Source organism: Phaseolus vulgaris, chromosome 11 (genome assembly GCF_000499845.2).
Source record: "Phaseolus vulgaris cultivar G19833 chromosome 11, P. vulgaris v2.0, whole genome shotgun sequence".
Classification (NCBI taxonomy): Eukaryota; Viridiplantae; Streptophyta; class Magnoliopsida; order Fabales; family Fabaceae; genus Phaseolus; species Phaseolus vulgaris.
The window spans coordinates 52,054,101-52,067,909 of NC_023749.2; the positions used below are offsets into that span (position 1 = coordinate 52,054,101).

General features: G+C 34.1%; 2 protein-coding genes and 1 pseudogene across 2 annotated transcripts in view; 2 read left to right on the forward strand and 1 right to left on the reverse strand.

Annotated features, from left to right (window-relative positions):
- Window positions 1-13,809, reverse strand: part of LOC137824173 (albumin-1-like) — a 42,619-nt gene that overhangs the window by 11,851 nt on the left and 16,959 nt on the right. The gene's annotated exons all lie outside the window — the stretch shown is intronic.
- On the forward strand, window positions 1,871-4,453 carry LOC137821508 (uncharacterized). The gene is made up of 4 exons (XM_068626134.1): window positions 1,871-1,984; window positions 2,094-2,426; window positions 3,836-4,009; window positions 4,109-4,453. The coding sequence occupies exons 1-4, from the start codon at window positions 1,933-1,935 to the stop codon at window positions 4,438-4,440; spliced, it is 891 nt and encodes a 296-aa protein (XP_068482235.1). The 5' UTR covers window positions 1,871-1,932; the 3' UTR covers window positions 4,441-4,453.
- Window positions 7,991-8,607, forward strand: LOC137824025 (albumin-1-like; annotated as a pseudogene).

Here is a 13,809-nt window from a genome sequence, read left to right on the forward strand (position 1 = left end):
AATGATATTAATCCTTCTCACTTGTTTGTATTTGGGATGAACAAAAACAAACAATATTCTAAACTGATTGATATTGATATACATATAAAAATTATTCATATGGATTCCTCACATATAAAATTATTAAAATTTTCTATTAAATATTTATATTGACCATATATACGACTTTAATTACACCCACTAATCTGTTAATTAATATTTTTAAATGGAATTAGCCAAATGTATTGAGAACTCTATTTGAACTTAAATTCGGTTGAAATATTTCTTTCCTTTCAAAATCATGAATAATACATTTAAAAATAAAAATATGTATATAATAATATAAAAATTGTTTAATTACTGAAAAATAATGTTGTAAAATTTTGTACTTTTTAGATAATATCAAAAATTTAATTTTGTTTTGTTTAAACAAAATCATATATAAAATTGAAGAATTAAAACTAAAAATTTGTTTGACTAAAAAAAACTTATCCTAAATAAGTTTTGATATATTAAAAATATATATGAAGTATTTAAAATAAATTAGATTAAAAATAAGTTGTTTTATAAATTAAAAACATTTAGTACTATTTTAATTTTAATTTTCATTTATAAGAATTGATAAATCAACAGTGAGTCCTTAAACCCGTGACCAGCATCAATTCTCATTGTTATACTCTATCGTGTACACAAACAGACAGAAGAAGCAATGCACTCAACCCTAATTTTGGAGAAGCAACTACCAAATCTGAGGAGAAATCAAAGAATGAGAATTGAAAAACAGAAAAATTGAAAAACGAAAAAATGAAAAACCAAAATTATGAATAGAGTACCATGTTCTTAGGTACTGTTTTTTGTTTTATGTGTAGCTCATTACTGTTTTATTGGTCACTGGAAACTCTCTTTTTGTTATCATAATCGCTTACAGTGTAGAATAGTCTTTTATATACTTTATGGAGGAGCAACTACCAAATCTCAAGAGAAAGCAATAATGAATGAATGCAAGATATATCAAAATAAACCAAAAGTGGCCAGCTGTATTAGCACTAAGAGTTCTTTTATAATCTATTTCAAATATCAAAATAAATATATAAACATAATAAAAATATATTTATAATTCTTTTATATGATATTTTAAAATATATCTTTTTTTATATAATATTTGCAAATTTGTTGAACGAGTTTCGTCCAAAGAACAAGTTTACTTTAAAATATTTTAGAGTGCTAGATACTTAAAGTATACATTGTACTTTTGCTAGAATAATAATAATTGCTGCTTAAAATAAATTTTTGTGTGCTGATATATTAAAACTCTGAAAATGTAAAAGTAAATTAATATTTTATTCATTTTTAATTTAAAAATATTATTATGTTATTATAAATAGTATCAAATAAAAAAAATTTACTGCAGCAAGATACATATTAAATCGCTTGCATGAAAAAAGAAGAACCGAAAAGAGTGGAGAAGAAGCAGAGGAATCAATGAACCAAATAGGCAATTGGATTAGGGATGAGAACTGAGAATTCCAGAAACGTTTCTGAGAAAAATATGAAAATAGTTAATATTGTCTGGATTAAAGCAAATAAAATGATTTTGTGAAATTTTTTTATTAAAATTTATAAATGATGTAATGTAGAAAAGAATTTTTAACTTTTTCTAAATGTTAAATAGGTAAACATATATATATATATTATCTTTCGAACTAATTAATTATAAAATAAAAATATTTTTTTAAAAATTTTAGTTAATTAAAGTTTTTTTATATTATTTTCGGTTGAATAATAAAAATGTTACATTTTTTACATTTATATTATGTTATTGATTTATTTTTGTTTTAGTGACTCAGCGAACATGAGAAGAAAAGAACAGTGACCTAATGTCTATAAATTGTTACATGCAAGAAGGCACAGTAACACACCACAAACTCATAATAACAACTGCAAAATCAAATAATGGCTTTTCTTAGGCTTGCTCCTTTGATTCTCTTCTTCCTTGCAACTTCCAGTATGTAACTTCCCATTCTTCATCATTTCATTTCTGTTTATATATTTCAGATCTACACAAAATTATTATACATACTTCTTTTCTTCTGACTTTTAAATTTGATTTTTAGTAATGTTTTCGATGAAGAAGATAGAAGCTGTAGACTGTTCAGGTGCTTGTTCACCGTTTGAGATGCCACCATGCGGGTCACGTGACTGTCGTTGTGTCCCTATTGGACTATTTGTTGGTTTCTGCATTTATCCAGTTCATCTTTCATCATCAGTGGCAAAGGTGATAGATGAACATCCCAACTTATGTCACTCTCATGAAGAATGCATTAAGAAAGGAAGTGGAAACTTTTGTGCTCGTTATCCCAATCACTATATGGATTATGGTTGGTGCTTTAACTCTGATTCTGATCAACTTAAAGGCTTCTTGACCATGCCTAGAGCAATCTCCAAGTAATGTGTATGCCTGTGAAAAGAGGTCATGCATAGTCATGCATGCATGATGCATCTATTGCTATAAATAAAATGAGAGTGTTTCATCCTACTCATTACTTAAGAAATGAAAATGTTGTGATATTTTCTGTTGTCAGTTCATAGCATATTTTGTGAAGTAACACATAACTCACATTCTTAAACTATTAAGAGATCCCACTACGCTCACATTCATAAGAACAAGCTTAGCCCCCATAAATAATAATGGAGTTGCATAAGGAGCAGCAACAGCAGAAGGTTGAATTAACAGTGGTGAAGACCTCAAAACCAGCACGCCATTGCCTCCTGAATCCTAGTAATTGTAGATTAAGATGAATTTAGAGGTGTGTTTCGTGTTTGGATTCGTGTGTGCAAGGAGGAAAGGATGACGAGAAAAGGTGTGAAACACCTTAAGTAGGTGTCTCCCTAAAAAGCGATGATAAAGATAACGTGACAAAATTAATTTTATTCTATTTTCCTTCAATTTATGTAAGTCATGCATGAAAATAGAAGTTAGAATTCCTACTAAATAAAAAGTCCATTATGAGAACCACATAAAGATTATGTGAGTTTTTTTTTGAGTGGATAATGAATTATACTTGGAAGCTAGTTGATTTTGTGATTTGTTGAGTTGATAATCGATTATGCTTTCTATATACTTGACACATAATAATCATGTCGTTTTTTACTTATAATTAATTATACCTTACTCATAGTTAATTATGTTGTTGTTTCAAGTAAATAATCGATTATCACTTTCACGAGATTGTTTATGGTTCTACGCGGCTACTAGTTTCATTGTTTCATATGATACAATGTATGAATCTTGCTATATAGTAAGTTTCAGATTGGGAAATTCTTTTTGGATTTATGTGGTTCCTATCGTTTATTTTGTTAAGGATCAAATTTACATGATTGGTTACTATTTCTCAATCGTATGCCTTCTTGTGAGTCTGTTATTTTTATTTTTATTTCTATAATGGATAACTTCATTGTGAAAGAAAAACTATAGTAGTATAATGTGAAGGAAAAAACGCACGCAGAAGTAACACACACAATCGCGAATCAGCTGTAGAAAATAAATGACACAAGATTTAACGTGGTTCGGTCGCCAATTTGCAACCTACGTCCACCGGCAACTAATTAAGTTTTCATTCTGTTTATTACAATTTTATTACAAGCAAAAGATCTCTTAAATAGATATTATAAAGGGGACAGAATGATTAAGCTCACTCACTAAAACATAGAGTCTAGTAAGTCCATCCCAATTGTTCCTAGCTTCACACTCAACAATCTCCCACTTGAAGTCACGGAACCATGTTCACCTGCGCTTCAACTGTGTACATGTACTTCTTTTGTAATTTGTCAACGGAACTCAATGTTCCACCACTAGTTGCCACCAGCCTTCTTAATCATTTTGAAGACTTCGTTGAAACTCCCCTGAGTTTCAACACGTTCGTCATGACTGAAACTGCCACTGACTCGCGACACAGTAACGTACCACAAAATCAAAGAATGGCTTCTGTTAGGCTTGCTCCTTTGGTTCTCTTCGTGCTTGCAACTTCCAGTATGTAACTTCCCATATCATTTCTGTTTATATATTTTAGATCTACACAATATTATTATGCATACTTCATTTCTTCTGACTTTGAAATTTCATTTTTAGTAATGTTTTCGGTGAAGAACATAGAAGCTGCAGACTGTTCAGGTGCTTGTTCAGTGTTTGAGAAACCACCATGCAGGTCACGGGATTGTTTCTGCATCCCTATGGGAATATTTGTTGGTGTCTGCATTTCTCCATTTGGACTTTCAGCTGCGGCAAAGATGATAGATGAACATCCCAACTTATGTAAGTCTGATGAAGAATGCATGAAGAAAGGAAGTGGAAACTTCTGTGCTCCTTATCCCAATCACTATATGAATTACGGTTGGTGCTTTAACTTTGGTTCTGATGAACTTAAAGGCTTCTTGGCCATGGCTAGAGCAATCTCCAAGTAATGTGTATGCATGTGAAAAGTCTTCATGATGCATGATGCATATATTTCTATAAATAAAATGAGAGTCTTTCATCCTACTCATACTTAATGAAGAAATGAAAACGTTGTGATACTTTTTGTTATTAGAAATATATATATAAAAAAAGACAACAACTACCTCAATTTTATACAGGAAACCTCTTCATAGTATTAAGAATGCCTAGACCACGAGCATCTCTAGGCTCGCACACCTTATATTAGATACTCAGGCAATTTTCCTCCATTCGGAACTTCAATCCACAAAAATTTCCTCTGTAAAGACATGTTCTTCTTCAACATAGTAGAAGGTATCTTGAACAAAGACAAATAAAACAACAGTATAGACAAAAGGGCAAATTTGATCAAACAAATCCTCTCAACCATCGAGATGAATCTACCTGCTTCCATTTGCTCGATCTATTCCTAATTGTGTCAACTGCACCATCCCAAAACACACTCTTCTTATGACACCCTCCAACCGACAACCCTAGGTAAATCAACGGAGTTTTCGTCACTCCGCAATTGAGAATAGTCACAAATCGAGAACAACAGTTTGATTAACCCTGACCCCTCGTAATATGATTTTCGAGAAATTCACCTTAATACCAGAAGCTAATTCAAAACAATACAAAATAACCTTCAAGTTAAACACGCTTTTGATGTTAGCTTCTCAAAAGAACAAAGTGTTGTATACAAACTAAAACATATTGACCTTAACCTTCCTGTGTCCAACCTCCAGACTCTCAAACAAATTCTTCTCGACAACTTTCTTTTAAACCCCGACTAGACCTTCTGCCACGATAAGAAACAAGAACGATGCTAAAGGATCTCCTTGCCTCAAACCCTTCTTCGGGATAAACTCGTTAGTCGAGCTCCCATTTACTAAAACAAACACTGAAGCAGATTCCAAACAGGATTTAATCCAGAAGATCCACTTCTCATAAAACCCAAGCATGCCTAACATGTAATAGATAAAATCCCATCGCACTGAGTCGTAAGCCTTCTCATAATCCACCTTAAAAAACACACAGTTTTTCTTCTTTCTCTTCACATCCTCTAGTACTTCATTGGCCACTAAAACGTTGTCCATTATACCCCTTCCTTCGAGGAAGGTTGATTGCCTAAAATCAATGATTTTATTCATCAACTTCTTCAATCTGTTAGACAGAATCTGAGATATAATCTTAAAACAACACCCCACCAACGAAATAGGTCTTAAATAACACAACTGTTACGAATTATCGGATTTAGGAATCAGACATATAAAAGACGCGTTTCACCCCCTAGGCTATTTTCCACTAATTGCGAAGTCATACACAACCGCAAGAATACCATCCTTTCAACAATCCCAACAAAATTTAATAAAACTAAAATAAAAAACATCTCGCTCAGGACTTTTCGAATAGTCACAACTCGAAATTGCATTCTTAACTTCCTCCTCTGAAAAGGCACCTACCAACATTACGTTGTCAGCACTTGAAATAGTGTTAAAACCTATGTTATTGAAAAAAATATGTTACCTTAGCTTTAACCACATCATTCTTCACACCAATGACCATTCAAGTTTTAGACCCAAAGTAAAGGTACGCTTTTTTGAATACTTTAAGTTGAAACAAATTTTATAGTTTGAATGCTCTCGCTGACTTGATCATTGAAGTGTGATCAGCAGGTAGAGCTCCCTTTTTGTCATCAAGCAACAACATCTCGGAACATCCAGGGAAGACAAGTCAAAGTTGAGTTCACTATCCAGTCCAACCGAGGTCAATCGGCAAGAACAAATCCTAAATTATTTAATGTTCTATTTAAATAAAAATATAAAATAAATAAAAATTTTAAATTATTCAAAATCCTAAATAAATACAAATATAATAAATTATTTAATGTCCTATTTTAAAAAATCTAAAATAAATCAAATTTCTAAATTATCTAAAATCTTAAATAAATAGACCAATATTGATTATGGGTGCACCAAACATCAATTATCCATAAAAAAAAAATAGGCCATCATCGATACTGAATGCACCAAACATTGATCATCTAACAAAAAATAAGTCAATATTTATTATTGACACACAACATTGATTGTACACAAAAAAAAAAGACAAAATCAATTATGGAAAACACAACATCATGTGAGTACATTCTTTTTCACAAATAAGTTCACCATAATATCAGCTCGTTTTTCTTACTCTCAGCGGTTCATTGATCCTATGACTTGTATGTTTTCAATTAAGTGAGCTTTTGTAAGGTTTGATCGTTTAGTTGGATTGTTTGTTGTTCTAAATTTGTGAGGGTTAAATTGTTTAGAAGGGGTGTGGGGACTTATTGTGTTATGGTTTATATAAGGGTTGAATCACCCCTTAAGTAGTTCATATTTATTTATTTTTTCTTGTCGATAAAAAGAAGAAGTTAACCATAACATCTCACTCATCATAACTAAAGAAATATATCAAATATGTGTGCGTGCAAGATGTACTATCTTCCTTATTTATGATAAACTTAATGAAATGTGAAAGTGCAATCTCTCATGTATATAGGAAATAAGTATATCTTCAATTCTTCTGAGTTAATTTTAATATTTCTTTTGCTTTTAAAAAAAATAGAAAACTCCACACTTTCTTGCTATCCCTTTGTTCAACAAAAAAAAAATTGTATTAATTAATTCTGAGACAAATTTTTACGCAAAATTTCTTTTTTCGTAACTAATTCCGTAACTAAGAAGTACCGTATGAATCAATTCTGCAGTGAAATCTGAACCACGTAAAATTGTCATTGGTTAACTTTGAATCAATTGAAAAATAATTTTATTCGATTAATTTTGAGTCAAATGAACGAAAGATGAATGTAATAAAGATAGTATTCAATAGTATTTATGAACAAAATAAATTTTATTTACTCAAGAAATTCTCTCGTTAAAACCTTATTCGATCAAATTCTCCTTAAAAATAAAATTGGAGCTAAGGAAAGAAATTACATCGTTCTTCTTTCACAAATTTTTGTACAATGAAATTAATTAAAAAGAAACTAAGATGAGTAGCGTTTCACGTATGGGTTATGAGTTTTGAAATTATAATAATAAATTATATTCAATTACAAACAATTAAATACACAATTTTAAAAATAAATAACATAAAATATTAAATGTAATTTATACTATTTAACTAAAATTAAAAAAAATGAAAAAACAAAAAATAAATTGAAAAATGAAAAAAAAATAGAAGTGGTGCTTACTCACGATTTCTTTTCACATCTCTATAATTTTTTTTTTTTGAAATTTATCCGTTGATGAATAAACGAAACAAAATTGTGCCAATAAATTTTCCATTGCATGAAAAAAGAAAAAACTGAAAAAGACTGGAGAGAAGCAGAGGAATCATTGAATCAGAATAGGCCAACTGTATAGTACAATAGTGTTGTTTTATTATGTGTTTCATTAGAATGAGATCTGTGAATTTGAAAGAGTAATGAATTATCAAAATTGGTACCAAAATGAGCAAAATGAACAGTGGCATATAAATTCTTACCTAGAAGAAGGCACACTAACACACCACAAACTCAGAATAGCACATCTGCAAAATCAAAGAATGGGTTATGTTAGGGTTGCTCCTTTGGCTCTCTTCTTGCTTGCCACTTCCAGTATGTAACTTCCCATTCTTCATCATTTCTGTTTATATATTTGAGATCTACACAATATTATTATACATGCTTCATTTCTTCTGACTCTGAAATTTCATTTTTAGTAATGTTTTCGATGAAGAAGATAGAAGCTGTAAACTGTCCAGGTGATTGTTCAGCGTTTGATACGCCACCATGCGGGACACATGATTGTCCCACATGATCCATTTACTGGTTTCTGCGCTGGACTATCATCTGTGGCAAAGATGATAGATGAACATCCCAACTTATGTCAGTCTGATGAAGAATGCATGAAGAAAGGAAGTGGAAACTTTTGTGCTCGTTATCCCAATCACTATATGGATTATGGTTGGTGCTTTAACTCTGGTTCTGAAGAACTTAAAGGCTTCTTGGCCATGCCTAGAGCAATCTCCAAGTAATGTGTATGCCTGTGAAAAGTGGTCATGCATAGTCATGCATGCATGATGCTATAAATAAAATGAGAAATAGTTGTGACTGTTTCTATATCGTTGTCTTAGACCTTGTCTCAATCCATAAACAACTTTCTTTAGTTGTTCATATGTTCAACCACAAAACCTTTAGGTTCTTGGGCACACACCTCACACCTCTTTCTGTTCACCATTCAAAAATTAATGATGTGATATTCAATTATAATAGTTTAGATTCTAAATTTGGTAGCAAAAATTTTTGGTTGCTAATTAGATACCAATTTAGAAATCATTTAACAATAATAGAAATTAATTTAGAAACTAAATTTTTGTAGTCTCTAAAATGTGTTGGAGATCCCACATCGACTAGAGATTATGACATTTCATTGTATATAAGTGGGTGCAAACCTCACTCAATGAGCCGGTTTTATGGGGTTGAGTTAGGCTTAAAGTCTACTTTGTAAGGAGATCCCACATCGATTAGAGATTAAGACATTTCATTGTATATAAGTGGGTGCAAACCTCACTCCATGAGCCGGTTTTATGGGGTTGAGTTAGGCTTAAAGTCCACTTCGTAATATGGTATCAGAGCCATTTCAAGCATATCCTAGCGAGTGTTTGTTGGGTTTATCAGGCCACCCGCTATCGAGCCGTTATCGGACCACCCATAATATGTTATCCCACGCACGGGGGTGTGTTGGAGATCCTACATCGACTAGAGATTAAGACATTTCATTGTATATAAGTGGGTGCAAACCTCACTCCATGAGTCGGTTTTATGGGGCCTTACTCCTCGGGTGTTTTGGTCTGAAACTTTTACCAGACATTCGTCATTGTGTCTATTGAGTTTTGGCTGAGATTTGAGGCCCAGATTCGTCCCAAAAGATTGGCAATAAATTTTTTATTGATCACTGCCAGGGCCGAAAGGAAGGTTCGTTTGTGTGTGAAACTGTTTGATTTTTTTCGTGGGCAAGTACTCATCCATTTGACCTAAAATTTTGTCGCGTTTTGTCCCAAATTCATTGGATATTTATATTTGGAATTTCAGGAAAAAACTATTTCGGGAGAATTTTTCGGAAATTTTGTGCAAATCAAGGCTTTCAAAACTTGTGAAATTTCGCCCTACTTTCTGCAATTTTTATTCTGGGTGCGTATTGCGCTGAAAAAGTTCACACAAGTACTTCCATATGTTGTTTGCACCCAGGTAAGGAGGCACGTCCATAAAAGAATCACAAAAAGGAGATACGGGACAGAAAATCCAGGATGTTTTGTTTTCGAAAAACCAGTTTTGTTCACTCTGGGTCTGGGACTTACTACGCCTTACTCCTCGAGTGTTTTGGTCTGAAATTTTTACCAAACGTTCGTCACTGTGTCTATTGAGTTTTGGCTGAGATTTGAGGCCCAGATTCGTTCCATAAGATTGGCAATAAATTTTTTATTGATCACTGCCAGGGCCGAAAGGAAGGTTCGTTTCTGTGTGAAATTGTTTGATTTTTTTCGTGGGCGAGTACTCATCCGTTTGACCTGAAATTTGTCGCGTTTTGTTCCAAATTCAGTGGAGATTCTTAGGTGGAATTTCTGGAAAAAAACTATTTCGGGAGAATTTTTCGCATATTTTGTGCAAACCAAGGCTATCCTCTACCAAAACTTGTGAAATTTCGCCTTACTTTCTGCAATATTTATTTTCGGTCCGTATTGCATTGAAAAAGTTCACACAAGTACTTCCATATGTTGTTTGCACCCAGTTAAGGAGGCACGTCCATAAAAGAATCACAAAAATGAGATACAGGGAAAAAAATCCAGTACGTTTTGTTTTAGGAAAGCCAGTTTAGTTCACTCTCGGTCTGGGACTTACAACGCCTTACTCTTCATGTGTATTGGTTTGAAATTTTTACCAGACGTTCGTCACTGTGTCTATTGATTTTTAGCTAAGATTTGAGGCCCAGATTCGTCCTACAAGATTGGCAATACAATTTTATTAATCACTGCCACGGCGGAAAGGAATGTTCGTTTGTGTTTGAAACTGTTTGATATTTTTCGTGGGCGAGTACTCGTCCGTTTGACCTGAAATTTGTCGCGTTTAGTCCCAAATTCAGTGGAGATTCTTACGTGGAATATCATGAAAAATACTATTCCAGGAGAATTTTTGGGAAATTTTGTGCAAACCAAGGCTATCCTCTTCCAAAACTTGTGAAATTTCGCTCGACTTTCTGCAATTTTTATTCTGGGTATCTATTGCGCTGAAAAAGTTCACAAAAGTACTTCCATATGTTGTTTGCACCCAGGTAAGGAGGCACGTCCATAAAAGAGTCACAAAACGGAGATATGCGGAAGAAAATCAAGGACGTTTTGTTTTCGGAAAACCAGTTTTGTTCACTCTCGGTCTGGGACTTACTACGCCTTAATGCTTGGGTGTTTTGGTCTGAAATTTTTACCAGACGTTCGTCACTGTGTCTATTGAGTTCTGGCTGAGATATGAGGCCCAGATTCATCCCACAAGATTGGAAATAAATTTTTTATTTATCAGTGTCAGGGGCGAAAGGAAAGTTCCATTGTGTGTGAAACTGTTTGATTTTTTTCGTGGGCTAGTACTCATCCGTTTGACCTGAAATTTGTCGCGTTTTGTCCTAAATTCAGTGGAGATTCTTATGTGGAATTTCAGCATAAAATTATTTCGGGAGAATTTTTTGGAAATTCTGTGCAAACCAAGGTTATCAAAATTTTTGAAATTTCACCCTACTTTCTGCAATTTTTATTCTGGGTCCGTATTGCGCTGAAAAAGTTCACACAAGTACTTCCATATGTTGTTTGCACCCAGGTAAGGAGGCACGTCCATAAAATAATTAAAAAAAGGAGATACGGGACCAAAATCCAGGACGTTTTGTTTTTGGAAAACCAGTTTTGTTCACTCTAGGTGTGGGACTTATTACGCCTAACTCCTCGGGTGTTTTGGTCTGGAATTTTGACTAGACGTTCGTCACAGTGTCTGTTGAGTTTTGGCTAAGATTTGAGGCCCAGATTCATCCCACAAGATTGGCAATAATTTTTTTATTGATCACTGCCAGGGCCGAAAGGAAAGTTCGTTTGTGTGTGAAACTGTTTGACTTTTTTCGTGGGCGATTACTCATCCGTTTGACCTGAAATTTGTCGCGTTTTGTCCCAAATTCAGTGGAGATTCATACGTGGAATTTCAGGAAAAAACTATTTCGGGAGAATTTTTCGGAAATTTTGTGCAAACCAAGGCTATCCTCTTCCAAAACTTGTGAAATTTTGCCCTACTTTCTGCAATTCTTATTCTGGGTTCGTATTACGCTGAAAAAGTTCAAAGAAGTACTTCCATATGTTGTTTGCACCCAGTTAAGGAGGCACGTCCATAAAAGAATCACAAAAAGGAGATACGGGGAAGAAAATCCAGGACGTTTTGTTTTCGGAAAACCAGTTTTGTTCACTCTCGGTCTGGGACTTACTACGCCTTACTCCTCCAGTGCTTTGGTCTGAAATTTTTACCAGACGTTCGTCACTGTGTCTCTTGAGTTTTGACTGAGATTTGAGGCCCAGATTGGTCCCACAAGATTGGAAGTAAATTTTTTATTGATCACTGCCAGGGCCGAAAGGAAGGTTCGTTTGTGTGTTAAACTGTTTGATTTTTTTCATGGGCAAGTACTCATCTGTTTGGCCTGAAATTTGTCGCATTTAGTCCCAAATTGAGTGGAGATTCTTACGTGGAATTTCAGGAAAAAACTATTTCGGGAGAATTTTTTGGAAATTTTGTGCAAACCAAGGCTTTCAAAACTTGTGAAATTTCGCCCTACTTTCTGCAAATTTTATTCTGGATCCGTATTGCGCTGAAAAAGTTCACACAAGTACTTCCATATGTTGTTTGCACCCAGGTAAGGAGGCACGTCCATAAAAGAATCACAAAAAGGAGATACGGGGAAGAAAATCCAGGACGTTTTATTTTTGGAAAACCAGTTTTGTTCACTCTCGGTCTGGGACTTACTATGCCTTACTTCTCTGGTGTTTTGGTCTGAAATTTTTACCAGACGTTCGTCACTGTGTCTATTGAGTTTTGGCTGAGATTTGAGGCCCAGATTGGTCCCACAAGATTGGAAGTAAATTTTTGATTGATCACTGCCAGAGCCGAAATGAAGGTTCGTTTGTGTGTGAAACTGTTTTATTTTTTCGTGGGCGAGTACTCCTCCGTTTGACCTGAAATTTGTCGCGTTTTCTCCCAAATTCAGTGCAGATTCGTACATGGAATTTCAGGAAAAAAACTATTTCGGGAGAATTTTTCGGAAATCCTGTGCAAACCAAGCCGATCTACCAAAACTTGTGAAATTTCGCCCTACTTTTTGCAATTTTTATTCTGGATCCGTATTACGTTGAAAAAGTTCACACAAGTACTTCCATATGTTGTTTGCACCCAAGTAAAGAGGCACATCCATAAAAGAATCACAAAGAGGAGATAAGGGGAAGAAAATCCAGGACGTTTTGTTTTCGGAAAACGAGATTTGTTCACTCTCGGTCTGGGACTTACCAAGCCTTACTCCTCGGGTGTTTTGGTTTGAAATATTTACCAGACGTTCGTCACTGTGTTTATTGAGTTTTGGATGAGATTTGAGGCCCAGATTCGTCCCACAAGATTGGCAATAAATTTTTTATTGATCACTGCTAGGGTCGAAAGGAAGGTTCGTCTGTGTGTGAAACTGTTTGATTGTTTTTCGTGGGCGAGTACTCATCCGTTTGACCTGAAATTTGTCGTGTTTTGTCCCAAATTCAATGGAGATTCTTTCGTGGAATTTCAGGAAAAAACTATTTCGAAAGAATTTTTCGGAAATTTTGTGCAAATCAAGGCCTCTACCGAAACTTGTGAAATTTCAACCAACTTTTTGCAATTTTTATTCTGGGTCCGTATTGCGCTGAAAATGTTCACACAAGTACTTCCATATGTTGTTTGCACCCAGGTAAGGAGGCATGTCCGTAAAAGAATCACAAAAAGTAGATAGGGGGAAGAAAATCAGGGCCTTTTATTTTCGGAAAACCAGTTTTGTTCACTCTTGGTCTGGGACTTACTACGCCTTACTCCTCGGGTGTTTTGGTTTGAAATATTTACCAGACGTTTGTCACTGTGTCTATTGACTTTTGGCTGAGATTTGAGGCCCAGATTTATCCCACAAGATTGGAAATAAATTTTTAATGATCACTGCCAAGGCCGAAATGAAGGTTCGTTTGTGTGTAAAACTGTTTGACTTTTTTCGTGGGCGAGTACTCATCTGTTTCACCTAAAA

Excerpts from the sequence above, each read along its gene's own strand:
- LOC137821508 (XM_068626134.1), top strand. The coding sequence starts at position 1,933 with ATGGCTTTTCTTAGGCTTGCTCCTTTGATTCTCTTCTTCCTTGCAACT. Across the intron at positions 1,985-2,093 it reads CTTCTTCCTTGCAACTTCCA|TAATGTTTTCGATGAAGAAG; the intron begins GTATGTAACTTC and ends TTTGATTTTTAG. Across the intron at positions 4,010-4,108 it reads CTTCGTGCTTGCAACTTCCA|TAATGTTTTCGGTGAAGAAC; the intron begins GTATGTAACTTC and ends TTTCATTTTTAG.